We start from the raw sequence: 26225 nt of genomic DNA, 5'->3' as shown, positions 1-26225 counted from the left end.
ATCCGATTCTCTACCTAGCGCCTGATCAAGGAGTCTATATATTGACTTAGAAATTTATTCTAGAGTAATATCTAATGGAGTATCCAAAAGAAACGTTATCAATGGGACCGCCGGAGGTACATTTGTTGCCAATTGAGAAAATAAATGAATACGAAAAGTGTATCTCTAGAAATGCTACCCGTTTTCTTGTCTATCTAAAAGTATTTACAAGTTGCGTCCTTTCAAGTGTCGAAGTCTGAAAAGATAATAATCCAAGCTATCGGTTATCATAAATCTAATGTCATCGGCATTTGGAAAATGACTGAAATTGTCATATAAATACGAAAGCATAATTGGTGATACATCTCCCATTGTGGATATCAACAGTTGATTAAATTTGATATACGAGAAGGGAGATTATTACTTTCTAAACTAATTGAAGCAAATTTGGGGAAGGCTGTAAATTAACTGCCGAAAGTTTACTGTATGTAAACAAGAGTTCATGCTAAAAAGATGGTGATGAGCATAAAACACTTTAACCCTAAAATTTTAAAGTTTAGATTAAATGGGTTTAGGTTTACTATACGAGAGGATGTAAGGGATTAATTGAATTGTGTTTTAGAGGTGACCTCAACGATGTTTTCATAGTTGTCTGATTACTCGTCATGGCTGCAAAATTGTGCTTCGAATTCTAGCGGCGTGGCAGTTGATCATTCTTCTTGTGGAGATTGTTTAGCCTTTGATAATAGGAATGGTCAGGCGGGCCCGAGCAACTACTCCAAAATCCAAGTTTACAAGGAGGATAAGGGGGGTGTAGGAGAAGCTTTGATTCATTTACATAAATCCTAGTACATACGTAAGCCCGACCAATGACCAGGATTGTAAATCACGTTTTTTCTGGTGGTTTCTCTTTGTTGGATTAAGCATCTCGATGGTATCGAAGGATGGAGACAATAATCAAGGAATGGAACAATGACTACCTGACTGAATGAGCTAATGAATGGACCACGGAAGGGACTAGTCCGTGAATGAATAGATAAATGGGTAAAAGACATGGATGCGCGAATGATGTAGTATGGGGCATGTGGTGTACGTAGTGGAACCCATGATGACCAAGCCAGTAAATTCACCAAGTTACATGTTCCATGACACCGCCCGCCCAATTCGTCTTGGTTTTAGGAATGACACAAGCAAAGGAAATTCTATAGAAGCATTCAACGTTGAAGAATGCAAGATTATAAATATCTTTTTATTTGCGTACTCCGGGGGCTAATCCAGTCCGTCGCCCTTGCAGTGGCTTTGACAACTTCGTGATCTCCTTCTTTCTTTAAAATAGAATGAACCTCAAAATTCATATCACTAGAGCTCTTATCCCGTAAAGAACTGTTGCATCTTTCAGTGTGAGACAAATACTCACTTCTGCTTGGTCTAATGGATTCACTTTCATTCCTACAACTTAGTCTAGTAGAGATATCAACACAAGAATAGCCATTTTCTCATACAAAACTTGCCTGACTTGGCTCGTTATGCTTCAAGATATTCTTCAGTTGTCAGACGGGCGATGAAATTTGAACTCTACAAACGTGTGCAATTTACGCAATGGCTTGCATAAACTAACTGATAAATACCAAACTAATGCAAAGAATGAATCACGTAACTCCCATTTCTAAATATGGTTTTAGATCATATATTTAACTGGATGAACCTTCAGAGTATATGATTAATCAAATAACAACGTAAGCAGTATACATAACCAAACGATACTCGCGTGGGAGTACCAAACATTGAAAACTTTTACATTTCGAGGTATCCCCGAATACTTGAGCCATCTACAATTGAGAAATTTATTGCTGAATTAATTAATATTTATTTTTGATACCTAATTAATCTGGGGAAATATATACAACTGAACGAAGTCGTTCTATCCTCATACCGAGCAAAATGTGGTTTTCAATTCAATTATTGAACTGAATCTATAAACCAGCCGCACGCATGCCGTTCTCACCGCTAACCAAAATACAATTCCCTTCATGAATGACTTTTTCAAATACTCCTAAATCTTGTGCGGCATCCAATACTTCTTGATCATAACTACCTGGTTGGAACCATAAACCTTTGATAACATCCTTATATCCATCAATTTTTCCAATATCTTGAACTGTAGCTCTAGTAATTTTTGGTGGGGTTAAAAATGAAATACTCAACCCATCAACTGAAGATGTTTTATAGGTTAAAATATCTTGATGAGAAGCTATAGCTTTTACGACATCATTAATATTGTTAACTACTTTAGTTCCTAATATTTCTTGTTCTTTTGGATTAATGGGAATAATTGATAAGTTATGATTGAGATACCAAGCGAGAATTTTATATCCATATTTTGTTGGATTGTTGCTGGCACCGACTATCGCATATTGCCTATTGGCATTAAAAAATGCCTTAATTGTTGGAATCACTGACATTTTGGATTATGAATAGGAGAACTCTTTTCTTAAAGTTGGATTATTTTTAAACTTATATAATTAGAGATAAACAATTGGAAAAGGCTTCTCTTATCGAGGTACACCAAAAGAATGCAAATTGTTCAAAAGTTGGATTATGTTTTTGTCATCAAAGTTGCTTAGTAATTCTAAAACCGAGAATCTGGGGTATCAAGTGAAAAAAAATTTACAGTTTACTAAACTGCGTTTTGGGCAGTTTTGCATTTTCCGATGATCATCACCTAGATCAATACTTCGAGGATTTTTTCAGGTTCAAACTTATGACCGGTCTCTGTATTTGACTTTACTATAAACTCTGAACTAACTAATTTACAAAATATGCACTTTCTAACAAAAAGAGGCTTCTCCTAATTCTGTTGATCTATAATCGCGTCAATATCTTCAACTTCTTGTAACTTAAAATCTTGAGAAAGACTCACAGATTGTTTGTTTTCATTAGAATGGATTAATTTAGCCAATTTAGCTTGTGGACCCCAACCATTTACTGGTGGGTTTAATTTGAAAGGTAATAACCAACTAGTGATTGCAACAAAGTTTTCAGAAAGGGTCATAATTTCATGAATCAAATCTTCAATACAAATCAAACCTAAATCAGATCCAAATTTATCTTCAACTAATTGATTATTATCAAGCTTGGTGACTTTAGATTGTTCGGGTTGTTCTTCATCTTGAGTTAAAATACATGCTCTTTTTTGGAACAATTTTCTAATCGAACTTAATGATGGTTTTCCAACAATTACATATGGGGCAATCAAAGTTAATAAGTCCATAGTTGAGTCATTTGCTCTAACAAAAACACCAGTATTTACGGTAGTTAATTTTAAAACTTGTAATAATTTATTTGCTTTATTTGGAATTTTTAATCCTTTTGTATGATTTGGTACACGAATAAGAAATAATAACTTGTAATCTTGTTCTTGTTCTTGTTCTTCTTCGGTTTGGGGTAAGTCTGCCAATCTTTGTTGTTTTTTAGTTAAATTCTTGATTCTCTTTCTTTCTAATTCATTTGATTTATGATTTGATACTAAAGTTTCTGCTCTAAGAAATTTATTAAGTTGTTGCTTCTTTCTTATTCTTTTTTGTTTCAATAACTTTTCACGAGATTGTTCTTGTTTTTCTAATCTTTTTCTATCAGCATTCTTTCTCTTACGTAAGAGGATTTCAGGGTTGGAGTTTAAGACAGCCATGTTTGTTTATGTTTATCTGTATATATATATATCTATAGGAAGGATTAAATATGGAAGAAGGGAAAGATAAGTTGACAATAAAAAATTAATTTTTTTTTCTTTTGCAGAAAACTGAGATGAGATAAACCTGGATGTATTGAAGATTGGATGTTTTGTCCTCCCAGGTCTAAAACTAGCCTGATTTATGAGATAAATATACATAGCCCATGAAGATAAGCTTCTTCAATGGTTCCAACAATTGAGGTAATGGGCTGAAGTTAGACACCATTCAGCGTTGATACTTTTTTTCTTGAGTAGCTGGTCCGAAATGGTGTGAGCAAGAAAGGAAGCGCATTCACAAAGTCTGTGGATGGTTTAACTCGTGAGCTTTAAGGCATTTCCTTTTCAGTATAAAAAGAGGAGAAAGGGCGATTGATGACTTCTTACAACTATAAAGCAAGGTCCCGCATTGGTTCCTTTCATGTATAGCCATTCGTAAAAAGAATGGACCAACTAATTGGGCAGTCCATCCTTCCTTTTTTTTTACAACCAAAGTTGATTATTAATTTTCATTGTTCTGAAAAAAAACCCTAATTATGTTCTCTTTATTTATAAATTAAAACAATTTTCCACCAAAATTGTTTTTAAGTTCTCTCTTTCTTTTTAAAGCTCACTTCTTCTCTTCTTAGACAGTGACTATAAGATCCATCAAAAGTCTGGTACCATATAAGCCAATTGGTTTGATATATCCCTTCACCCTTTTTATCTTCCACAGATAGAGACATCAAAAAAGAAGCCGAAAAATAAAAATAAAATCTGCAATTTGAATTCTGTTGACATTCCAACCACAACTTTAAAAAAATCAAACAGTCATCCCCCCACCGAGGAACTTAAATATATCATCACGTTAACACATCAACTCATTCATTTCATAGTTCATAGATTCCATTCAAGTTTGTATAGCTTCAGAATTCCAATTTGCTGTTTATTGAAAAGTTGGACTGCACATTAAGAATTTACTGCCAAACAAAAAAGAGAGACAGCATTTTTTTTTTTAATTAAAATTATTAATTATCAATTTAACTAGAAAATTATATTTTTTATTAAAATTGATTTGATCCATAATTTTGAACAAACCAAAAAAATTTCCCCTTAATAATAATAAATTTTATTGTATTTTTTTCTTCTAGGTGGTTTTGTTAGAGAGAAGATTCATACAGGGAAAAAGAAGATCTAATATCGTAAAGACAAACAAGATCAATTTTTTTTTTGTCCATTGAATTGCTGATACTGCCTTTCGAAAGTTCGCTAGTAGCATATTGCATCCACCAAAGTTTTGACGTCAAGATTGATATTTTACTAAGCAATTGATTTCCGTCCATTGTATTCTATTTTTTATTTCATTGTTAGAATATTCCAGTTATATCATTTGGCATTTTAAAAGTTTATTGTTTATCATTCAACCCCTCCCCACAACCCCCAAAAAAAGTTTGTGAACAGCAATTGAATATAGCTCTTGCCATTCGTTTTATTGATAGTTGTTTTAAAGCTACATCTAAAGGTTCCGATACTAAGAATTTTTTTGCTCTGTGCAGAAAATAAAGTCACCATAGAAAAGAAACCGAAAGGAGAAGATAAAGAATTTTTTTTGATTTAAGAAAAGTAGAAAACCGATTCTTAAATTACCTTAACGATTACATAAAACTTGCATATAACGTGTTCATGTCAATCTTTGGAAAGTGGATTTATTTATAAAATTAAAATTGAAACTTTGTTTTGTTCCCATCAAAAGTTTGTTTTCTTGCACACTCCAATAATAGAATCATCTCAAGTTAGTCATTAACAACTCATATGAATCGCACACCAAACTCGCAAAATCCAAGCGCTGACGGTTCTTACGAAGTTCAACAATCTTCGTCACACATGAATTCCCAAATAAAGTCTGAGCAACTAGATCAAGGATCACAAATGTCTCCTTATCCTCAACAATCACAACAGTATCATTACGGCACTGGGCCCACATTACATACCTTTCTAAAAACTGACTCCAATGATCTGATCTCTTCAGGGTACCAATTGCATCAACTGACAGATGCGCATCAACACCAACCACACCAGCATCCACAACAACAACTGCAGCTGCAGCATATGTACAGGACATCATCAAACCCCCAATATCAATACCAGGAACAGCAAAATCTTCAACCAATATTTCAACAACAACAGGGTCATCATCGCCTGCAGCAAAGTTATCAATTTGACTATACTCCACCTTTATCGATTCATTCTCATCCATCTTCTCGGGCTTCGCAACAACAACGACTTATGCCGGCAGCAAACGTACCCACATATCAACCATTTATTCCACAGCCACAACTTCAACAGCAAATACCACAAGAAGGGACTTCTTCTGCAAATACATCTAATAAATCACTGTTGCCACAAAAAAGAAAGAAAACACGGAAACAAGATAATACTTTGCCCACTGATCAAGGAGAATCCGAATTGAAACAACTTGCTTTGAAAACTAGGGATGTACCACTTTCTGAACTAGCAATTAATATTAAACAATTGGAAAATGAAACTATCAATATGGTTCCTCAAGCTGGAACAAATGAACAATTCAAAGCTAAAGAAAATAAAGAAAGACAACGTCAGTTGTTTGGGATGGTATGGCTATTAAATGCGTGTGATGCTTCTCCGACTGCTGTTGTTCCACGTAATAGAATCTATGCGAGATATGTTCAAATTTGTGCCGATAATGGCTTATCTCCATTGTCACCTGCTAGTTTTGGAAAGTTGGTTAGAATATTATTTCCAAACTTGACAACTCGAAGATTGGGGATGAGAGGTCAATCCAAATATCATTATTGTGGGATCAAATTAAATGGTGATCAAAATATTCAGCTGTTAACACAACTGCATGAGCAACATCAACTGCAGTATCAACAACAACAATTGCTAAGTGGATTCACAAATCAACAAGTTCATTCACCAATATCTTCAACAAACTCATCGATTTCATTTGATGATTCGCCTGTATCAGCATCTGATATACATACTCCATCGTATACCCCGATTAACTCGCCATCTATAATAACTCCAACCATTTCAGATCAATTGCCACTGATATCGCATATGAAGTATATTCCAAATCTATTTAAATTGTTGAACAGTAATGCAGCATCAAGCTCGGATCCATATACAGCAATACAGCTTCCCTCGATATATCCATATTTACCAAGAGACACTGACTACGATATTGCCGATACTTTGCATTCCTTATATAAAGTGCATGTAAATGCAATTTTTGAATCACTTAGATTTATGCAATTGAAAAAGCTTCTTGCTAGCTTTAATAATTTTAATAGTATCTTAACTGCACCTGTGTTTAAACTTTACACTAATGAATGCATAATTGAGTGGGTAAAACAATGTGATTTGCTCATGTATAAGAAAATGATTCGTATGTTAAACAAATTACAATTACAATTTATGATACCCGATGAACAATTACGACAATTAAAGCAAATTTCAAATGGATATATCAAAACTTTATCTACAACTTTAATGAATTCAAAGGTTTCCAAAAATTTTGTAATCATGAAATTGAAATTGGCTAAACATTTTGTGAATTTATTAAATAGATTAATTAAGGTAATTGAAACTGGTCAACCAGCATCGAGAATCTTAAATGATCCCACAGAAAAGCAATCCATGCTTCAAGACTGGTCAAAGTTAGATATTCATGAGTTGATAAGTCGCGAACTTCCATGTAGCGAAAGAAATATTGAAATTTTGGCGTCCATTTTAAATTCTGAGATTGTTGAGATGATAAATGAAAAGAAAGAAAACACAGGACCAACAATGTTCGACTTCGCTGACTATGTCACCAATCTCCCTGGAAGGTTTCCTGAAATTAATTCTCGGTTATTTATTTTATTAGCATCTAATTTATTAACAGCTTGTTTAAGAGAGATTAGTTTGTCAGGTGGTGAAGGTTTTGGAGCTTGGTGGATAGTTAGATGTTGGGTAGATGAGTATCTAGCATGGACGGTTGAATTGGGTGGGTTTTTTCAGGATGATTTCAAGTCAATGGAGCCAGAAGGTTTACACATCGAACGTCGTTCTGATGATATTCCTCAGCAAGGCTCTCCCACTCAGCCTCCGTTTCAATCATTTCATAATGATATGTCAAAGATTTCTGAACAAAGTGAACCAAATAGAAGTACAAATAATATTACTAACATGTCGGGATTCGATAATTCATTAGGTGCCATTGATTTATTGGATACTTCATTAGATTTTGACTCGCGTGACCCTCCGTTGGGAATAACCATGAATACTCAGCAATCTACAGAAGGGTTATTACACTATGAAAATCACGTTAGCCATATCTCAAATCAATAGAATATGTTTGGTTTTTCCAACTCTTTATCTTGCATACATATTACTATATACATTTATTTGAATTTCTGTTTATAAAGTAATAGTTCATATTAATTTTTTTTTAACTCAAAAGTTTTGCAACCAATTTTTGACTTGACAGGTCAAAAGTTATTCAGCTCTCAATCCTCTTTAATTTACCCCTTTAAGCAACAAGCCATGTCAAAATCGGATTCGCAAAAGGACCCCACACAACAACTTCTAGAGCTTTTATCCAATGAAGTTTATATCTTCCCCAATGATGAGAATTCAAATCGACAATTTCATGATGATATTGACAATGAAAACATAGAAGTAATCGGAAAGCAACTTAAACCTGGAGATAGAAGGATCGTTGCCAAAAGAGATATATCCAACGGAGATAAGCCAATGGCATTTGAATATAAATCAGTCCTCTTTTTTAATGAGTATGAGGTCAATGGCAAAAATATTGACTTTAGAGTTCCACATAGTATTAAAAAGTATGAATCGGTTCTAAAGCCCTTTATTGACAAATCAATGGTATCATTACCAGAAGAAGACAAGCTAACATTAAGATTCTTATTTCGCTTTTATTTATGTTATTTAGAGGATTCAAAATTCAAGGAAAGGGTTAATAACCTATGTACCATGCAAAGTCACCAACGTGCCAACGGAGAACACGCTCGGGAGCTAACATCCATGAAGAATATAATGGTTAACATTATTAAGGAATTTTATGGTAGGAATTATAATCAGTCCACTCAAATCCCACTGAATAAGCGACAATGGAGATTTATAGAGAATTTGATAGCGATTACTATCATAAATTGCAATAAATTACACGACCATACCAACATGGAAATTGGTCTTGGGTTAGATCCAACCTTTTCGTTGATTAATCATAGTTGCCTATCTAATTCAGTTTTGACTTATAAGGATTCGTCTACTTATGAATTGACTTGTACTTTGCCAATTAGAAAGGGAGAAGAAATTACTGTTAGCTACGTGGAGACATGCCTACCTAGGGAACTTAGAAGAAGCCGAATATTCACAACCTATTACTTTCATTGCAATTGCCGACTATGCCAACTAGTATATGATCCATTCTTCTCTCATTATTGTCAGAAATGTAGATCAAGGCTTAAATCATCGTCATTGAAATCCGTTTTATGGCTTTTTGAATCACAAGATGAGTTGATGGAACCAATCTGTCCTTGCTGTAATGCCAAGCTTGATTTGCAAGTATACAAAAAGAACTTCAATACTAGGCTCTTCTTTTTGGCATTTATTCTTCTAGGAAAGACGGATCTCGCTCTTGATAATGAAACTTACATGAAATATCTTCTGAACGAACTTCATACTTTGGTCAAGAAGAAACCTTGGAATTATATCATTAAATTGCTTGACGACCTGTATACTGAAGTATTAGTTCCTCAAAGTCGCTTGCCTTTTTTTAGTTCCCTCTTAGAGGACGTTATCCTAGAACAAGTATTTCCATTATTCACTTTCCCGTTTAACATTGTCTACTGTGTATTGGAAAATTCTGCATCTGTTGATATTGGTGAAGAAGGCGACTTCCAGAAAGCAGTTGAACATTTACGTATAGAAGCAAGGAAGCTTTTCTTGATAAATATTCCTTCAGACTTATGCCTGCAGTTAAGAATCACAGGATCTGTCTATCAAGACCTTGTCAAACAGATTGCCGAGGTTGTTAAAATGTATAATGAGTTGACAATGGTATCCAGTACGTCGTTGCACCAAACTGTTGAATTTATACATGTTTTATGCAGCTGTGGGTTTTTCTTTGGCAAACAACTCAGCATCCCACAAGAAAGGGAATGCCTAGAAGACATGATGATACTTTTCCAATCGACCGCTAGCCGGTGTGAATCTAATGATGCTAAAGGGAAACGGAATGAATACTGTTTGAATACATTCTTCAAATTTGCCAACATTAGGGTTGAATGGATGCCCAATGGCATCGGAATTTACAATGCGATTGGTGAACTAGTCACATTATTCTATACATTTGATTTAGATGATATCCTATAGAAAATTACACATCGTTCAATGCCACACATACTGCTGCTTTATGATGCCCATTATATTGCCTCACTGTTTCACTGTTGGATAAATCCCAGAGTCTCACATAATGGTCTGAACATGCTGTCACTAAATAGGCACTATCTGCACTAAATGCACAATCCCATACCCACCTCTGATGGCCCTGCAATGTTGTTTCCAAAGCAAAATTCTGTTCGGTAGACCATATTCTTGCAGTATGGTCAGCTGAACAAGTAGCCAAATGTTTCATATCTGTCAGCAATAACACTCTGGTGATATATTTCAGGTGAGACCTGAATTTGGTGACTGGAGTTAAAGAAGTCAAATCTTTTTGATTTTGCATTTTCCAGACATAACAATTTCCCTTATGGTTACCTGCCACAAGCATTGATCCATCGCTTGCAACAGACAAAGAATTTATTGGCACATCATCTTCCGGAATTAAATGGTGTGTACATTGATTTTCACCCAAATCCCATACTCGAATATTTCCATCTTGGTCACAACTTATTAATTCACCCTGATTGGGGTGAATCACAACCTCATTCACTGGACAATTATGCTTATAGTTTCTTTGAACAGAGGGAGACCTTACGTCCCAAACTTTAACCATGCCATCCTCCAGTGATGTCACCATCCATTTATTCTCAGCTTGGAACGCCAACGAAGTGACATTGCTAGAGTGACCTTCAAACGTCATAACAGGATTATTGTTGGAGCTATTAGAATGTCCAGCGCCTGCATTATTTGCCGCAGATGTCTGTGCTGATGTGTTTCCTGTGTTTCCACTTTGTCGTATATCATATAATCTGACATATAAATTCCCGGCAGCAGCGAGAAATCGTTTATCTGAAGTTATTTCTAATCTATTGACTTGGGAATCGGTGTGTTGTATAGTTCTCGAACATACCCCTGTTAATGCGTCCCAAAAACGTATCGTGTGGTCGTATCCTGCTGATGCTAATATAACTGACATTGCTCTTTGATATATTGAATGTTTAGGTTGAAGTCTACACTGGGAAGTAAAGCGTTTGATTAAATTATATGAATTTTTATTTTTTTTTCCGCCTACAATTAGAGTTCACTAATCTTTTTGCTATTTCTAGCCAATAATTAAATTAAACTTAATTACGTAAATATATATTGAAACAAAATATTAACAAACTACATTTATATATAAAACTTTGAAAGGAAGAATGCAAAACTATGAACAAAATACTAAATATAAAAATGCAAAAACTATAAATACATAAATTCTATATTGTGCTTTTCATGGGATTCAATTAAAAATAGTGCAAGATTGCTTGTTTCTGTTCGGGAGTCAATGACACCGGATAATCAACCTTGAATGTAATGATTAAATCACCTCTTTGACCTGGTGATTTACTTATTGGCATACCTAATCCAGGATAGGTGGTCGTTGTGTTTGGTTGAACGGGCTGTGATCGAGACATTGGGATTCTTCTTCCATCTATGGTCATAACATCTTTCTCAAATCCACACAAGGATTCCTTAAAGGTTAAATGTAAATTCATATGCAAATTATTGCCATCTCTTTTGAAGGTGCTATGTGCTTTTTCTTCAATAACAAATTGTATAGTCTGTCTGCAACCACATTCCGGTTGCCAATCACCCTCATTTGTGAAATTAATCTTGGTCCCAGCTTTCCATCCTGGCTTAATATTTACCGTAAGGATACTCGAACCTTTGGACCCATTAGGGTCTTTTCTATTAATTTTCATTTTCTTGGTAGCACCTTTATATAAGTCTTCTAATGTAACTGCTAATGGCATCGTAACGACATCTGGTTCCGGTTGTGAGCGCCCACCACCAAATCCTCCTGGCATTCCACCACTTCTGAAACCACTGCTTCCACCACCGAAACCACTTCCACCTCCTCCAAACCCTCCAAATGGACTACCGCCACCAAAACCGCTACTACTAAAGGTGAAGCCATCATCTCCCATTCCAAACCCTCCCATTTGAGAGAATATGTTAAATGCATCTGCTTGTGAAAACCCTCCTGGATGGAAACCTCCTCCTCCACCTCCACCGAATCCACTAAATCCCCCTGCTCCACCGGCAGGGGCATTCCCTCTAGCAGCTTCTAGACCATAGTCGTCGTAAACTTGTCTCTTGTCCTCGTTAGATAAAATGTCGAATGCTTCTGAAATCTCCTTAAATTTCTCTGTATCCCCAGTTGGTTTATCCGGATGATATTTCAAGGCAGACTTTCTATATGCCTTCTTAATCTCTTGTTCACTGGCAGTGGGACTTACTCCCAATAAATCATAAAGCTTTGTTTCCTTTACCATGATGCTTCAAATGTGTTGTCTAAAGAGAAGAGAAAGAAGTGGTAGTTCTGTAAGTCAATTGAATCAAATTGCGGTACATATGTTGGGTTTTTCTCCCTGGGCGGAAAATTTTGCTAGTGTGCGAATGAGCAGTTGATATTTTTTTTCCGCTATCTAGATTCTTCTCGAAGCTTCCATGAGCAACACATAATCTATGTCAACAACGAAAAGCTACAAAATATTTAAATTCTATTTAATCACTCTTAGTTGATTGGGATTGAGAACTCAATCTAGCGGCCTTCTTAAGAGCTCTAGCACGAATAGATTTGTGCATCTTTAAGTTTAATGTATTGGCAAGTTTGGAAAAAACACCCACTGTGTTAGCGATTCCGAAATGCATTAAGGCATGGGACCAGTATGGCGTATTAGTAGCATATCTCTCTTGTGCTCCATTACGACGACCGACCCCTCTTAATACAGAAGCAACAAATTGTTTGGGGTTTGGAATAGTTGCAGAAGTACGCCTAATCTTGGACATGGCTGAAGTAACCAAATAGGAAATGATTAATTCCACATCGATACCCTGAGGTGCCAACTCACCTGCAAGAGCGGCAGACCAAGCTTGCAAGAAAGCCTTGGACCCAGAGTAAGTAGCCAAGTATGGAGTTGGCAATAATCCTCCAAATGAGCCCATAGTCAAGATTAAACCACGTACCTTTTTCTTTTCCTTTTTCACAGTAGATGCGATAACAGGTGCAACAACTTGGGTAATTTTCAATGTTGCAGTATTGTTGATAGTAATAATATCTCTCATTTCTTTTTCCTCGGTTTCCAAGAATGGAACGGGGATTGAGTGTGATTGACCCACGTTATTGATCAAAACAGTAACTGGTAAATCAGCAATTGCATCCTTAATGGCGACATAGTTTGCCTCTTCATCAGTAGAAGCATCAAACGCAATGACTTTCGTGGAAACTTTATATTTTGATTCAAGTTCAGTGGCAATCAACTCCAACTTCGATTGAGTTCTGGAAACCAACACCACATTTAAGCCCTTCTTGGCTAATTGTAAGGCATACTCTTTACCAATTCCATCAGATGCACCAGTAACAACTGCCCATTTTCCTTTTTTTGCTCCATATTTTTGGAAATTAACTGGTGGTAAGATAAACAAATCAAAGATGAGAGCAATCAAGCTCAAGGTACCAGTGGTAAGCTTAAATACTCCGAAAAGCATAGCACCATACAAAGCATAGTGTAAAAGTGGGTTTTCAGAGTCCGAGGGTAACAATTCTGTGATAAACATTGCTCTGGCAGGATGAATTGTTTGGTCAATATATTCGACGGTGCCAATTCAAAAAAAAATTCATAACGAAAAGTTTCTCCCTTAACTTCCACCAGAAAAACAAAACGAAGATTTATTACACATTACACCATATAAATCTTCGTTATCCATTTTGCTGTATTTATACATGAGAATTAAAAAAAAAAAGACCTTGACCTAATTACCTACACAAATATACAATTGTTCAGTATTAGAGATACGTAAACTCTTCTAGTTTCTCGTTTGTTAATTGAACATGCAATTCTTCCCGTGTAGCCTGCTTTTCTAAACTAGCCATATAATTTTCCAATTTTAACTTTGATTTCTGTAATTCCATAATCTCCTTATCTACTTTGGATAATTCGTTGAATCGAGCCTCTAGCTTGTTCTGTGTTTGCTCATCGACTATTCCCATGATATTAATCCAGGGATTATTGAAAGATTTTAGTTTATCTCGCGAAATTGTATCTTTATAGAATCTTGGACTGGTACCCTTCGGATCTCCATTTGAGTGTTTCGGGTCGTAACCATTGCTATGAGGAAAGCCCCCATAATGACCTCCTCGTCCTCGGTACCCACCTCTATAATGGCCACGATACGATCCGCGATATGATCCTGAACTTCCTCTATTCTCTGTCTCAAAGCCAGTCGTTTCTGTCTCTCTTTCTTTCGGACTTGTACTACCCTCAGTCTGTTTCTCCTGCTGTTGGCTCTCGCCATGTTGATCATTAGGGGAATATGTATCTCTGCCATTAAAACTGTGATTATATGTTCCTCTACCTCTGCTACTACTCCCGTAGTAATTATATCGCCCAGCTCCGCTAGTTCCCCCTCTTCCATCTCCATATCCTCCATAATACGAACTTCCTCCTCTGCCTCTATACGAACCATCTTTACTATTGCCTCTACCGCGTCCTCTGTAATGTTGTCCGCGATAGTTACTCAGTTGGTGGCCATCACTGTAGCCATATTCAGTTCCACTACTGGATTTTGCCGTGCTACCAGTAGTTGTTGTTGGAGTATTATTATCAAACGACATATTCTTTTAATACAGATTGCCTATAATCGTGGGACATGAAGAAGAATCCTGTAATCATTTCCTCTTTTTTTTTTCTTTTAACTATGCGATTTTTTGTAAGTTGAATTTACCTCTCACATTTGCATGTTGTTCTACAAAAACATGCAAAAAAGTGATAGCTAACCTGTAAGAAGATTCTAAACTGCAAAGGTATCTATACATATAAACCAACATGTGTGTAGTCACTTCATGCTCCCCATATTACTGAAGTTGCTATTAGAGATGTTTGTCATTGACTGTCGAATTCCAAATAGAGGATGTATGTATTCTATGTTGCCTGTATGTTTATATTTGGCAACATTCTATGGTGTGACTTCTGTACGTCCTCCGTTGTTCTAATTTAATAATTTGGTGAAAATTATACAGAAAATATCAATTCTAAGTTTTATTCCTTATAATTTTCAAAATAATTACCATAGGACTTAAATTGCCATCGAATTAATGATAACTGATGAAATATCTAAACTGATAATGCCACCTCATCCATCTACTCAGATGTTCATACATCATTCTTTCACTTGTGTAGAAACGTAATTACATTTCCCAATTGGGGAAAAGAAGCGGTCATCTGCCTGGATTTTTCGTGTATTTACCAATTGATAAACAATATTTAATGTAATTAATTTAATTAATTAATTGGTTTTTTTTTAACCATTTGGTTGTTAAATTGTACTTTTTGACACATTCCTTCTATTGAAGCTTACACAACGCAAATATATACAGCACTCAAGACAATTCTGCTATTAATAATATTACAACTATATTAAGCATCAAGTGGTTTTTAGATAAACAAATCCCTTTCAAAAGCAATACACACACTTCCATGTCCTTTTCTACTTCCACACCGACTTCATCTCCTCGATCACTTAGACCTCCTGAATCACCGATACCACCGACGCCGTCTTCTCCATTCTCCTCTTACAGGGGCAATCACTTATCTGTATTTCCCAGGACACCACCTAGAACTCCAACGAGAGCTCCAACTACAATACTAGAAATTCCTGATCAGAATACAGAACCATCGATATTTGATTACGTATGGTCAAAAACCAGCAAAGAGTCATACATAAGACCACACCATATGTTCCGGTTGTTGAAGAATTTAGAAATTGAATTATTCGCAGAAGGGAATGACGAATGCGTAGATCGACATTTGTTGACAAAAGATATTGTTATCAAGCACAGGATATTAGATGGCCTTAGAGGACAAGATAGAATCTCAAAAGCTCAGGCATTTGATATACTAGTAGAAAGTTTGCATGATATTCGATTTATGGATGGTGATAACAAGAGAATAATAGCAAATTTTGGCTCAGGAGTTGGACGTGTCAGCAAGGATCATTATCGTGGTACATTAGATAAGGATAAGCGAAGGTCGCATTTTGACGAAGAGAGTTTGGATGATTATGATGAGACAGCGTCTCTCATGGAACAACAACAAGTGAGTCCGGCTTACAGTGAAGATGTTATGCTTGATGCAAGTACACCTCTAAAAAGCCATAAGCCAATGCTGCTGAATTCATCATTTGCATCGCTGTCAGAACCAATTTTCCAAATTCGCCAATCAATCCACGAGTTGGAAAAGTTTCATTTAAAATTAGACTCTCAGTATGCTTTCTTGGAAACAGAAATCTCTCAGTTGAAGGTTAAAAATAATGTTGATTTACATGATTTAAAGGTTTTAATGAACAACAATAATAGTATGCTTGAAAGAATTGATAGCATACGAGAAAATTTAGTTGAGGTCTCAGGTGAATTTGATGACTATAAAAACAAAAGGGGATATGGAGATTTGTATTTTGAACGCTTAAAGGACGAAATTAACGGGACAAACATATTCAATGATCTAGACGTCTTAAGAGAGAGGATGGAATGTCATGATGGACCTCTAAAGCACAGGCATAAAAGCAAGAGAAAGACAATTGGCCTGCCCGTCAGCCAAGATACTAGCCGTGAGGCAGAGACATGAATTATGAATGAAAATAACGAGGTACGCTGGGAATCCTCGGAGAATAAGCTAGGCTTGGTCTGTCAAAATGTTGAGAATTTCGACCCAGTGATCGATTTTAGCGGTCCTATTCAAGATTCTGCCATGAATCCAGGTGATTATACGTTATATACGAGGGGAATTTGTAGCGGTTCAATGGACGTTAAAGCACCCGTAGAACAAGAAAATACTTCAACACGAAAGAACTTTAAAGAATCAGATATATACGACAACCAAATTCGGAATTCTTTAGAACAAGAATCTCAAGGACTCGATGCACCCATATCTTTGAAAAGTGGTGGAATTGCAGCAAGGATCGAAACACTCAAACAACAGGATACAGAGATAAACCTCCAGTTTCAAGAAGATGACCCAGGCGTGACAACATTAAATCCAGAGATTTTAACGGATACTTGCAAACTCGAACAACCTTATGAATTTGTAGGAGCTGAAACAGAGAAGATTGAAAACCCGGGGAGACTGGACAAAAGTCAAGGTGAGTGGAAGAGACTCGCCGAAAACTTTCCTGTCAAGAGCAATAAGGAAATCTATGATCTAGAGGAAGCAGAAGTAACCACAATAGACCAGATTTTTCCTCCTAATGAGACCATTGGAGAAAGAGCCACGGTTGAACAGGATGTCGAGGAAACCAGAGGAAGCACTGAAAAATTTGATAAGCCTGTCTTACATGAATGTAAGTCTGTAAAGGGAAGCTCCGAAGAAAGGATTCATGAATCTCGTGACAAGCTTGCCAAGAGTCAACCTTCTGGGAACGGAGAAGAAAAAGAGGACAGTCAAATAGATAGTGAGCGTTGTACGACAGGCCAAGAAGAGCATGGTCAGAGTACTACAAGTTTCGCTCATCTCCTTGATGCAACAATATGGAAATTGCTGAATATCCAAGATGGTGATCGAAAGCTAGAAGAAAAGCACGTTGAAAAAAGTACAGAAAATCGTAAAGAAGCTACAAAAAGAGATTCCACAGCCCAATACTTGGTTTCGACCACTAAGGAGAATGTTGAAATAGACAGAGCTATAGAGAGGACGAACATCTCAACAGTATTCTTCATTACACTGCTTGTTTTGTTAATAGCTTATGTAATTGCACGGCAATGCTAGAGTAGTTAATCTACCTAATAAATACAACCAGACGATCCAAATCTAAACGTTATATATCTCCTAACTTTCTTTATTTAATTCTATCCCATCATTGAAACATTTTCATAGTTTGTGGTATGCCCTGAAACATTGCCATTGTTATGGCCATTGCCGTCGTTATCTTCTTGAAAATAAGGATGTACAAGTGATCGTTTTGCACTTATTCTTCGGCTTGGGTCGTACACAAGCATTTGCTCCAAGAGATCAATACCATCTCTATCCAAACTTGGAACTGCTTCCAGTAACGGCTTTTTCTTCCATTGTGGGAAGCTTGGTTTAAAATCAGGTAAATAATTGATGTCGGGCCAAATCAGTTCATTGGGAGTACCTAAGATTCTAAAAATTCTGAATATTTCATCAATTTCAGAGTCTCCTGGAAACAAAGGCTTTCTATTGCACATTTCAGCAAAAATACACCCAACAGACCACATATCCACCCCAGTTGAATATTGCTTACCACCCAATAAAATTTCCGGGGCTCTATACCATAAAGTCACAACTTCGTGTGTATAAGCTCTTAGAGGAACACCGAAAGCTCTTGCAAGACCAAAATCGGCCAACTTCAAGTTTCCCTCCTTATCGATTAATAGATTCTGTGGTTTTAAATCACGATGCAATACACGGTGTGAGTGACAGTATTTGATACCTTTAACCAATTGGCACATGAATTTCTTAATCATCTTCAATCCTAAACCCATACCTTGAGGAATGGATTCCATGTATTTCTTCAAATCCAAATCTAAGAATTCAAAAACTAAATATAACTTATGGGAATCTGAATGAATAATATCATATAATCTAACAATATTATCATCTTTCATTTCTTTCAAAAGTGAAATTTCTCTAATAGCAGTGGAAGGAACCCCCTCATCCTCTGATTCCAATCGAATTTTCTTGAGCGCGACGACTCTATTGTTATGTTTTATATCAAGTGCCTTGTACACAACACCATAGGTACCTTCTCCTACCTTCTCTTGACGCTGGTAGTCTGATAATTCAACCATGTTGTCTTCAGTAACTGTATCGATATTGGATGAAATCACGAGTATCTAGAAGATGGTTGTTAGTATGAAATAAAGAAAATCTCCAACAAGGATGGAATCATATTTCACATACATTCTCGAAAGGAAATAATTTATAGAACGTGTCTTTGCTCCTCGCTTTCCCGAAGTAACAAGAANCTTTCCCGAAGTAACAAGAACGTTTTCTTCTAGTTAAATTCGTTTTAAATCAAAACCAAAAAAAAAGACAGCTCACTTTGAGAGAAGAAAAAAACGAAAGTGAAATATGCACAGGGATAAAATAGACGCGTCAGATGTTGTTTGCTAGTAAAACAACAACTACTACTTGCTATAAACCTGAATAAATAATAAATTAATTTCGTCTAACAATATAGAAAAGAGCTATTTCCTGTTTAGTTATTAAAATCCTATCAACAAAGATTTACCGTTTGCCATTGTTACTTTTCCTCTTATTCGACTATGGTGCTTGCTAGTCCTGATGTGCTACTTTTTCCTTCACCAGCAGCACATACTCGAATTTCTCGACCCCATTCACTGTTCAATATCTGCTTGCTAGTAATTCTTCTCTCTGGTTTGGGGTCCAATATGGAATAAATGACGTTCCGACATCTGGCTCTTTTCAAACTTTCAATTGGCTCGTAGCCTGTAGCTTCCTTTCTTTTCACTAAATACTCCTCAAAGAATTCATCTTTGGTAGGGTCCGCCAATTTCCATAGCTGTCTCCCAGTTCTCATCGCCATATAAATTACACCACACGCCCAAACGTCCACACATCGGGGATCGAATAGCTCTTGCGTAAACTCTTCTGGAGCGATATATGGAGAGGAGCCACATATACCTTCGGAATACTGTATTTCCGTCTCCCAAGCCATTTTGAAACATTCACCATTACCAAAATCAGTAATCTTTAAAATACCATTCTGAGTTAATAATAGATTTTCTGGTTTTAAGTCACGGTGGGCAACACCCATATCATGCATATAGTTGACACCTTTAATTAGTTGCTTAAAAAAACAATCTGCTTCAGCATATTCCAATTTCCCTTGGGCAATAATTAAAGTGTATAAATCGCCTCCAGTGCAGAATTCCATAACTTCACAAAAATCTCCCTTTGCATCTTTCAACAAGTCTAAGGTGTTTATGATATTTATATGCTTTAAAGAAGATGAAATACAAAATTCCGAAGTTAGTCTCCTGTTGTATTTTTTCTCATTTTCATTTGGCTTACGCTTAAATTCCTTTACCGCAAATAATGTTTCCTCATTTGATGGACCATCTAATTTCTTGTGAGAGACTCGAACAACACCAAAAGCACCTCTCCCAATCACCTCTTGACACCGTCCATACTTTTCCACAAACGAACGATAATCCGGTCCATGTGCACCATTCGCTATTAACTCATTGGAGTAGTTCGGATTATTTTTAACTCGATTAACTAATCCTGCAAATAGGGTGGGTGGTTTCAGTTGCTGAGTATTCGTCGCAGATGGAGTGGTGCTTTGTAAAATATCGGGAACTGCAGACTTTGCTTCATCACGTAGCCTTTTTGCTCCTAACAAGTCTTTTAACATATTGGATAACTTTTCTTGTCTTTTGGCCGATCTCAAATTGTGTTCATGGTCCCCATTTTCCAACATATAAAATCTAGGCTTTTGAGGGGCGGGAGAAGCACTGGACAATGAAACGTTAGAGCCTGTTACTGACCGTTTCTGAGAGGCAGATCTTGAAACTGATGGAGAAGGTCTGGATCTCTTTTCCAGTTTGTAGCCATTGCTAATTGAGACTGATGAGGCTGTGCCTGAACGAGGTTGGTGGAGCAGTTGGTTAAGGTTTGATACATGTTGGACATTCGTCTGTGTCATCGCAGAGTGGTTTCTTAGCTTTTGCTCGACTGATGATAGCAGTATTGGAGATGTGGTAGTGGGAGACCCCCCGTTTGGAGGAGTTACGGAATGAATTGTCATTAATTTAGTTGATAACACTTCTTCGTTCAACAACAAAGCTGGTGGTGACAGCGGCCGTGAGTTTCTAACAAGGTCTTGGAAGGATGCTGACGATGACGATAATGACGCTGAGGCAGGAGATGATATATATGGCTTTTCCATAAACGGCCCTGAATTAGACTGCTTATTAGTCGATCGGTGTGCAGTGTTTTCAATAGATTTATGAACCGCAGTTGTTGATGCCGATGGGGTTATTGCTGTTGCTTTGGGTAGTTCTATAGAATCTACTGCTGCGGCAGTCTCAGGGTTTGATTTGATTATTGATAGCTGTTCTTCATGGATATGGGCTAAGCTACTACTCAGTCGTCCAAACAATTTACCAAACTTAAACTTCTTAGATTTTGATTCAACCATGGCTATTATCTGTGTATACGTCTAGAAGATACAGCGATATTAAAGTAGAAAGAATAAACTTGAGACTTATTAAAGGGTATTAGAAATTGGTAATCTGCTAAAATGACTAGGAAAATTTTCTTTATTTAACCTTAGGTGTTTTTTTTAAAGTTTAACGAAAGAGAAAAAAATATTTAATTCATAGAGTGGAAAACCTAAAAATATCTTCGTTACTTCTGTATTGTATTCCAACGGATATTCATTATTTTTCTTTTATTGATTCCATGTTTTTATTGAGAGAAGTGGAAGAATAATATGAGAATATAATAATCCATGGAAGCTATATGATAATCTACATTGATAAAGGGGTTTAGAGTAGTAACCTTCCTATTCTCTCTGTAATTTCAAGGTGTGTGGCTAACATGAGGGAATTTTTCAAAAAGAAAATAAATTGCCTAACTTGGAAACTAAATGCGCGGTGAATCATCACATCATTATTACACAACAATAGTAAGGCTGAGTCATGTAACGGAAAATAAAATTTTGAAGAAAAATAACCACATGATTTGTTCACCTCAAAAACTGATTATTCACGAAAGGTATGCTTATCAAGAACAGCACACTGAAGTGGATTCCAACGAGTTACAGGACAAATTTCTTCACTAGCCCGTTTTTCAGCAACCCAGCGGATTGCTTAGGTGTGCACTTTCCTTCCAAGTGTAATAAGCATCTACAATTGACCCGAACTACTTTATATGCTGCTATTCCCACAGTTGCACATCAAGCGATTCGGCTCATGTATGTACCGCCTGCAAGTCGATAACCACAAAAGATTGTTCATCGTCACTGGGATAAGTTTTCCATTACCGACAAATGGATATTTGTCTCGGTAAACTATTCGATTCGCTATTCTAGTTGTGATCACAAGCGTCTAATTTATGTTGTCCATAGACACGTATTACCACATGATTCAATTCTAGTGTTTACTACTTGTTATGATTGTCATGGAACCAGATATCAGTTGAAAAGTATTAGAGATTGATAAACTGAATGTAATGCCGACTCATCATCCAGAGAACGGTCTAACGTTCTGAAGCTAATATTGAAGTTCACATTGCGTCTATTCTGGGTTCTTTTTGTTTCAGAGCCTGTCATACCGATTGCCTATACTAAAACTGAAAATTATCAATTCTTTGCAAACCAACACCAAAAACCAATGAAATGCCTTAGGTTTGGAAATAGTCGTCATTCAGAATAAGAGCGTTGAATCATTTTGCAAACCACCGGATAGACAACCCTCTGGAGTTTAACTGCATCTTTAAGGTTAAGTTCTCCTATTGGAATGACGTAAATATGTGAAAGTCACCAGTTAATGTCTATCGCGACGAATACAACAAATGCGACGGAAGGAAGTCTCGTCCTGTCGCGGTATATCTCAATAATCTCCAAAACTGCAGAACAAGTAGCAACACCAAGTTGTCCTTGAAGCGCATATTAAGAGATGACGGTTCATTCTCGACCACTTATTGCAGGAAATGCTGCATTGCATTGCAAAAAGAAGCTTACAAAAAGGAATTTCTGTGGGCGGCTAGTTTTCAACACTCCTTTGATTTGCTTCCTAAATTGTGGAGAACAATCTCCTTTCGTTGATATACCATAGGAAACAGTATCCAAGTTGGGGAAAATGTTAAAGAATACCTTTATTATAGTTTTCACTGGCGAAGAATTTGTTAGAATCCCGTTTGCTACAAAAAATTGGTCTTACAATCGCTTTTTAATTTTAAATAAAATAGGACCAAATATAAGTAAAACAGGCAGATTTGTTCATAACTTTAATGTAAAATCGGAATTCTTCCATTTGGCTTTAAATTTCATAAGTTTAAGCATAAATAAACCACAGGGTCCAGTGCATGGGTCGAACATTAGATCTTAAAATTACAAAAAAAAAGACAATTTAGCGGTACACGATCTAACTAACTGTGCCAAATGATGGCGATGTGCAACATAATGCGTTAACGAATTGGGCGGTCGCGGCGTTTCACGTGCAAATCACGTGCCACAACCCACGTGACATTAGTAGCACAAAACCGGATGCACGTGAAAGTCATGTGAAAATTGTCATGTGATCATAATCTAATTTGACGTCAATTCGACCCTCCCACAAGGCCTAGTTAAGGGAGCCTATATCCGTTGGTCTATCTCATGATGTGTCTAATAATATATATCATTTCATGGAAAAATATTGAGGATTTGATCCATTTGTCAAAATTTCCTTATATGTGGTTCAACAAGGGTTTCAGCTAAAGTTGAAACCTTTGATATTACAACATAAGCTACTGGCAATGTTATAAGTGATTCAGGACATCCCACTGCCAGTGCATTTCATTTTATTGATAATTGAAATCTGGGTTTGAACTTTGCTTTTGTGGTTAAAGAAGTGTACAAACACAAGTTTACAAACAGGGTTTCCTTCGGCGGTTAATTTTTGACCCTCCTCCAATTCGCTTCAAATCATGTTTAAAGTAATCTCCCTTCTCTTCCAATCACATTCTGACGTTGATCTATCGATTTAATTAACATGTGGTTGAAATACTGCTAGTTGAAATATCTGTTTGTGGTTGAAAAGTTTACAAAAAGAAGTCCACAAAAAGGAATTTCTGTGGGCGGCTAATTTTTGACCCTCTTCCAATCTGCTTCAAATCATGTGGAAAGTAATCTCCCTTCTCTTCTCATCTTATTCTATCGTTGATCTATCGATTTAATTATCATGTGGTTGAAATACTGCTAGTTGAAATATCTATTTGTGGTTGAAAAGTTTACAAAAATTGTTGTAAACGCTCTAGTAAACTATAGATTGATGTCTACAATATTTCTTTGATATAAGCGGTAGAGTACCGGAAACGAATCATTTCGTCTTTGTTTCCATACTAAAGATAAAATGCAGAGTTATCATGAGGTTTGTGTTTGGTATAATTCTTTTTCCCCTACAACTCTTTCGGGTTAGGGCTGATTGAGGTGGTGACCAACTACTTTGCCAGTTTCCCTTATAAGCGGCTGTGAAAAGCTGGCTCTGAAAATGTTGTACATTCGTGAGAAATATAACCAAGTAACTGACGGAAGATCTTATCCATTCGGTGCAATTCGCATTGCTATCTTCCTAAAATAGTTTAAAGGCTCTGGTTGCAGTTGCAAATATTGATTTGCATGTTGAGGTGACTTAGCTGTCTGAAAGAGGTACACTCAATACAAAGACGTGCTTTAATCTACAACTGCCTATCTTTCATTTCTTCGTTAACTTCTAAATGGGATAGTGTGATATAATACCAATGCGTTGTTATGGTGACGCGGTCTTTACCCTATCTAGTCTCGACCGTAACTAGGTAAAACCCTTTCGACGTATTCGCATCGTTGACACTCCTTAAACGCGTCTACTACAAATACTACTCATCCAATCTCTCAGCTATAAATATGCCCGCTTTCGTCCTCTTTTATATAATTTTATACTTTAATAAATCAACCGCTATACTTCGGACTGAATACTACATCACGTCATCCCCTTTCATAACCAAAATCTTCAACAAGTGCTTACTTAGCTGCCTTATAAGTACGTTTATCCGCTCACCACGCTTCTGCTTGTGGTCGTTGCCTGATCACTAGGTCCTACCACCCTTTCATCGCTGCTTATAGTATTATGTTTCAAACCTGGGTCGTCCCTGTTAGTCAGTGAGTCCTACAATTCATGCCAGAATGGTTTCTCCAGGTCCACCTTGAAACCTACCAACAAACCAACTACCCCGTAGAGTTACCAATACCATTTGTCGGCACTTGCCACGTTGTCAACTTCGTTTTTGCCTTTAAATCCCTATTCAAATGTTCTCCGGCTGATTTGCAGAATATCTACCTGGTATATCTACCACCAAACACACCTTCATGGGGTGTCACTACGCTTACTCCTATGCTAAAGATGCTGTGGATGCCTGGGTCCAGTATTCCTTCGCCAATTACCTTACCACTGCCTGTTTCCAATTACTTGGTTTTGCCACATTATTCCTTACTGCCATCAATAGTTTCATGTACCTGCTACGTACCCCGTTCTGTTTTTACCGATACTGGTACCCACCCAAACCACCTGCTGTTCGTGTTGCTGTCAACGGTATGGACCATCTTCTCCACATTGTTGCTTAAGTTGCGTACGCCCATTCGGCACATTCATCATCCAGTCGCCTGAATCCATCTACATTGCTTTTGCCTTTTTGTTTCTTTCGCTACCACGGTCTTATGGCCGTTGCTCCTTTTACTATGCTTGCACGCTTGGCTGCCTGCCTACTTCCTTTTGCTACTATTACATCTAAACCCAATACTTCCTCAACCAAAACAATATATCCATTGTATGGCTTGGATTTTCTGTGCCGTGAGAACCTCCTCGTATCTTTGGTTAGACAGATACGTTTTCATCGTTTCGATGCTTTGCGTTTGTATGAAGTTTGTTGCACGCTTCCCCAACTCAAGTATAGAGCGGTCGTGACGCATTCGCCGCATCCAAATCAAGCATCCTCAAATTCCAGACCCTTTACGAGTTCCTAGAGTGGTTCCTTGGTTGGATTTTACCCCATGGCGTATATCAAGCTAATGTTGAACGTGCTTGCAGCACCGCTGCTACACTCAACACAACCCTCCCCACATACGTTGAAGCTACTGAAGCACTTCCGTTGCTAGATACCCTCCCGTATTGACGTTTCAAGTTCCCAGATGTCTTACGAACTTTAACCACTACGGGCGCTCTTTCCCATCCCCAGAATGGCCCACTGCTAAAAGCCTTGTTCGACACCACCAAACATGATTACTTCAAGTTTCTGGCCTTCCTCGATGTTGACTGGTGGAATCTTGGTCCCAATCTTCCTGATAAATC

At 36.9% G+C, this 26225-nt stretch overlaps 12 protein-coding genes across 12 annotated transcripts; 4 read left to right on the top strand and 8 right to left on the bottom strand. All coding sequences in view use genetic code 12, as the record gives it.

Moving 5' to 3' along the window:
* Positions 1-1952: 1952 nt before the first annotated feature.
* J8A68_000156 (CoA-binding protein) lies at positions 1953-2441 on the bottom strand (the record flags this gene model as incomplete). The annotated part of the gene is made up of 1 exon (XM_049405167.1): positions 1953-2441. The coding sequence occupies one exon, from the start codon at positions 2439-2441 to the stop codon at positions 1953-1955; it is 489 nt and encodes a 162-aa protein (XP_049266547.1).
* A 386-nt stretch (positions 2442-2827) lies between these two features.
* Positions 2828-3667, bottom strand: RPL7 (Rpl7p; the record flags this gene model as incomplete). The annotated part of the gene is made up of 1 exon (XM_049405156.1): positions 2828-3667. The coding sequence occupies one exon, from the start codon at positions 3665-3667 to the stop codon at positions 2828-2830; it is 840 nt and encodes a 279-aa protein (XP_049266546.1).
* A 1830-nt stretch (positions 3668-5497) lies between these two features.
* On the top strand, positions 5498-8056 carry RFX1 (Rfx1p; the record flags this gene model as incomplete). The annotated part of the gene is made up of 1 exon (XM_049405144.1): positions 5498-8056. The coding sequence occupies one exon, from the start codon at positions 5498-5500 to the stop codon at positions 8054-8056; it is 2559 nt and encodes an 852-aa protein (XP_049266545.1).
* A 195-nt stretch (positions 8057-8251) lies between these two features.
* J8A68_000153 (uncharacterized protein) lies at positions 8252-10105 on the top strand (the record flags this gene model as incomplete). The annotated part of the gene is made up of 1 exon (XM_049405133.1): positions 8252-10105. The coding sequence occupies one exon, from the start codon at positions 8252-8254 to the stop codon at positions 10103-10105; it is 1854 nt and encodes a 617-aa protein (XP_049266544.1).
* Positions 10106-10109: 4 nt separating this feature from the next.
* J8A68_000152 (TOR complex subunit) lies at positions 10110-11093 on the bottom strand (the record flags this gene model as incomplete). Its single annotated transcript, XM_049405122.1, has 1 exon — positions 10110-11093. The coding sequence occupies one exon, from the start codon at positions 11091-11093 to the stop codon at positions 10110-10112; it is 984 nt and encodes a 327-aa protein (XP_049266543.1).
* A 307-nt stretch (positions 11094-11400) lies between these two features.
* Positions 11401-12432, bottom strand: SIS1 (type II HSP40 co-chaperone; the record flags this gene model as incomplete). Its single annotated transcript, XM_049405111.1, has 1 exon — positions 11401-12432. One exon carries the CDS (start codon positions 12430-12432, stop codon positions 11401-11403), a length of 1032 nt encoding a protein of 343 aa, XP_049266542.1.
* A 232-nt stretch (positions 12433-12664) lies between these two features.
* Positions 12665-13717, bottom strand: J8A68_000150 (ketoreductase; the record flags this gene model as incomplete). The annotated part of the gene is made up of 1 exon (XM_049405100.1): positions 12665-13717. One exon carries the CDS (start codon positions 13715-13717, stop codon positions 12665-12667), a length of 1053 nt encoding a protein of 350 aa, XP_049266541.1.
* Positions 13718-13946: 229 nt separating this feature from the next.
* Positions 13947-14774, bottom strand: J8A68_000149 (uncharacterized protein; the record flags this gene model as incomplete). The annotated part of the gene is made up of 1 exon (XM_049405089.1): positions 13947-14774. The coding sequence occupies one exon, from the start codon at positions 14772-14774 to the stop codon at positions 13947-13949; it is 828 nt and encodes a 275-aa protein (XP_049266540.1).
* An 862-nt stretch (positions 14775-15636) lies between these two features.
* J8A68_000148 (uncharacterized protein) lies at positions 15637-17919 on the top strand (the record flags this gene model as incomplete). The annotated part of the gene is made up of 2 exons (XM_049405079.1): positions 15637-16564; positions 16835-17919. The coding sequence occupies 2 exons, from the start codon at positions 15637-15639 to the stop codon at positions 17917-17919; spliced, it is 2013 nt and encodes a 670-aa protein (XP_049266539.1).
* An 80-nt stretch (positions 17920-17999) lies between these two features.
* Positions 18000-18962, bottom strand: CDC28 (cyclin-dependent serine/threonine-protein kinase; the record flags this gene model as incomplete). The annotated part of the gene is made up of 1 exon (XM_049405069.1): positions 18000-18962. The coding sequence occupies one exon, from the start codon at positions 18960-18962 to the stop codon at positions 18000-18002; it is 963 nt and encodes a 320-aa protein (XP_049266538.1).
* A 467-nt stretch (positions 18963-19429) lies between these two features.
* J8A68_000146 (serine/threonine protein kinase) lies at positions 19430-21337 on the bottom strand (the record flags this gene model as incomplete). The annotated part of the gene is made up of 1 exon (XM_049405058.1): positions 19430-21337. One exon carries the CDS (start codon positions 21335-21337, stop codon positions 19430-19432), a length of 1908 nt encoding a protein of 635 aa, XP_049266537.1.
* A 3909-nt stretch (positions 21338-25246) lies between these two features.
* On the top strand, positions 25247-25946 carry J8A68_000145 (uncharacterized protein; the record flags this gene model as incomplete). Its single annotated transcript, XM_049405047.1, has 2 exons — positions 25247-25469; positions 25882-25946. 2 exons carry the CDS (start codon positions 25247-25249, stop codon positions 25944-25946), a joined length of 288 nt encoding a protein of 95 aa, XP_049266536.1.
* Positions 25947-26225: the final 279 nt, after the last annotated feature.

The sequence above is a fragment of the Hemisphaericaspora subhashii genome (genome assembly GCF_019202705.1).
Source record: "Hemisphaericaspora subhashii strain CBS 10753 chromosome Unknown scaffold148, whole genome shotgun sequence".
NCBI classification, from domain to species: domain Eukaryota; kingdom Fungi; phylum Ascomycota; class Pichiomycetes; order Serinales; family Debaryomycetaceae; genus Hemisphaericaspora; species Hemisphaericaspora subhashii.
Note: the sequence above shows the minus strand (reverse complement) of the source record. Positions and strands in the feature narration are given on the sequence as shown.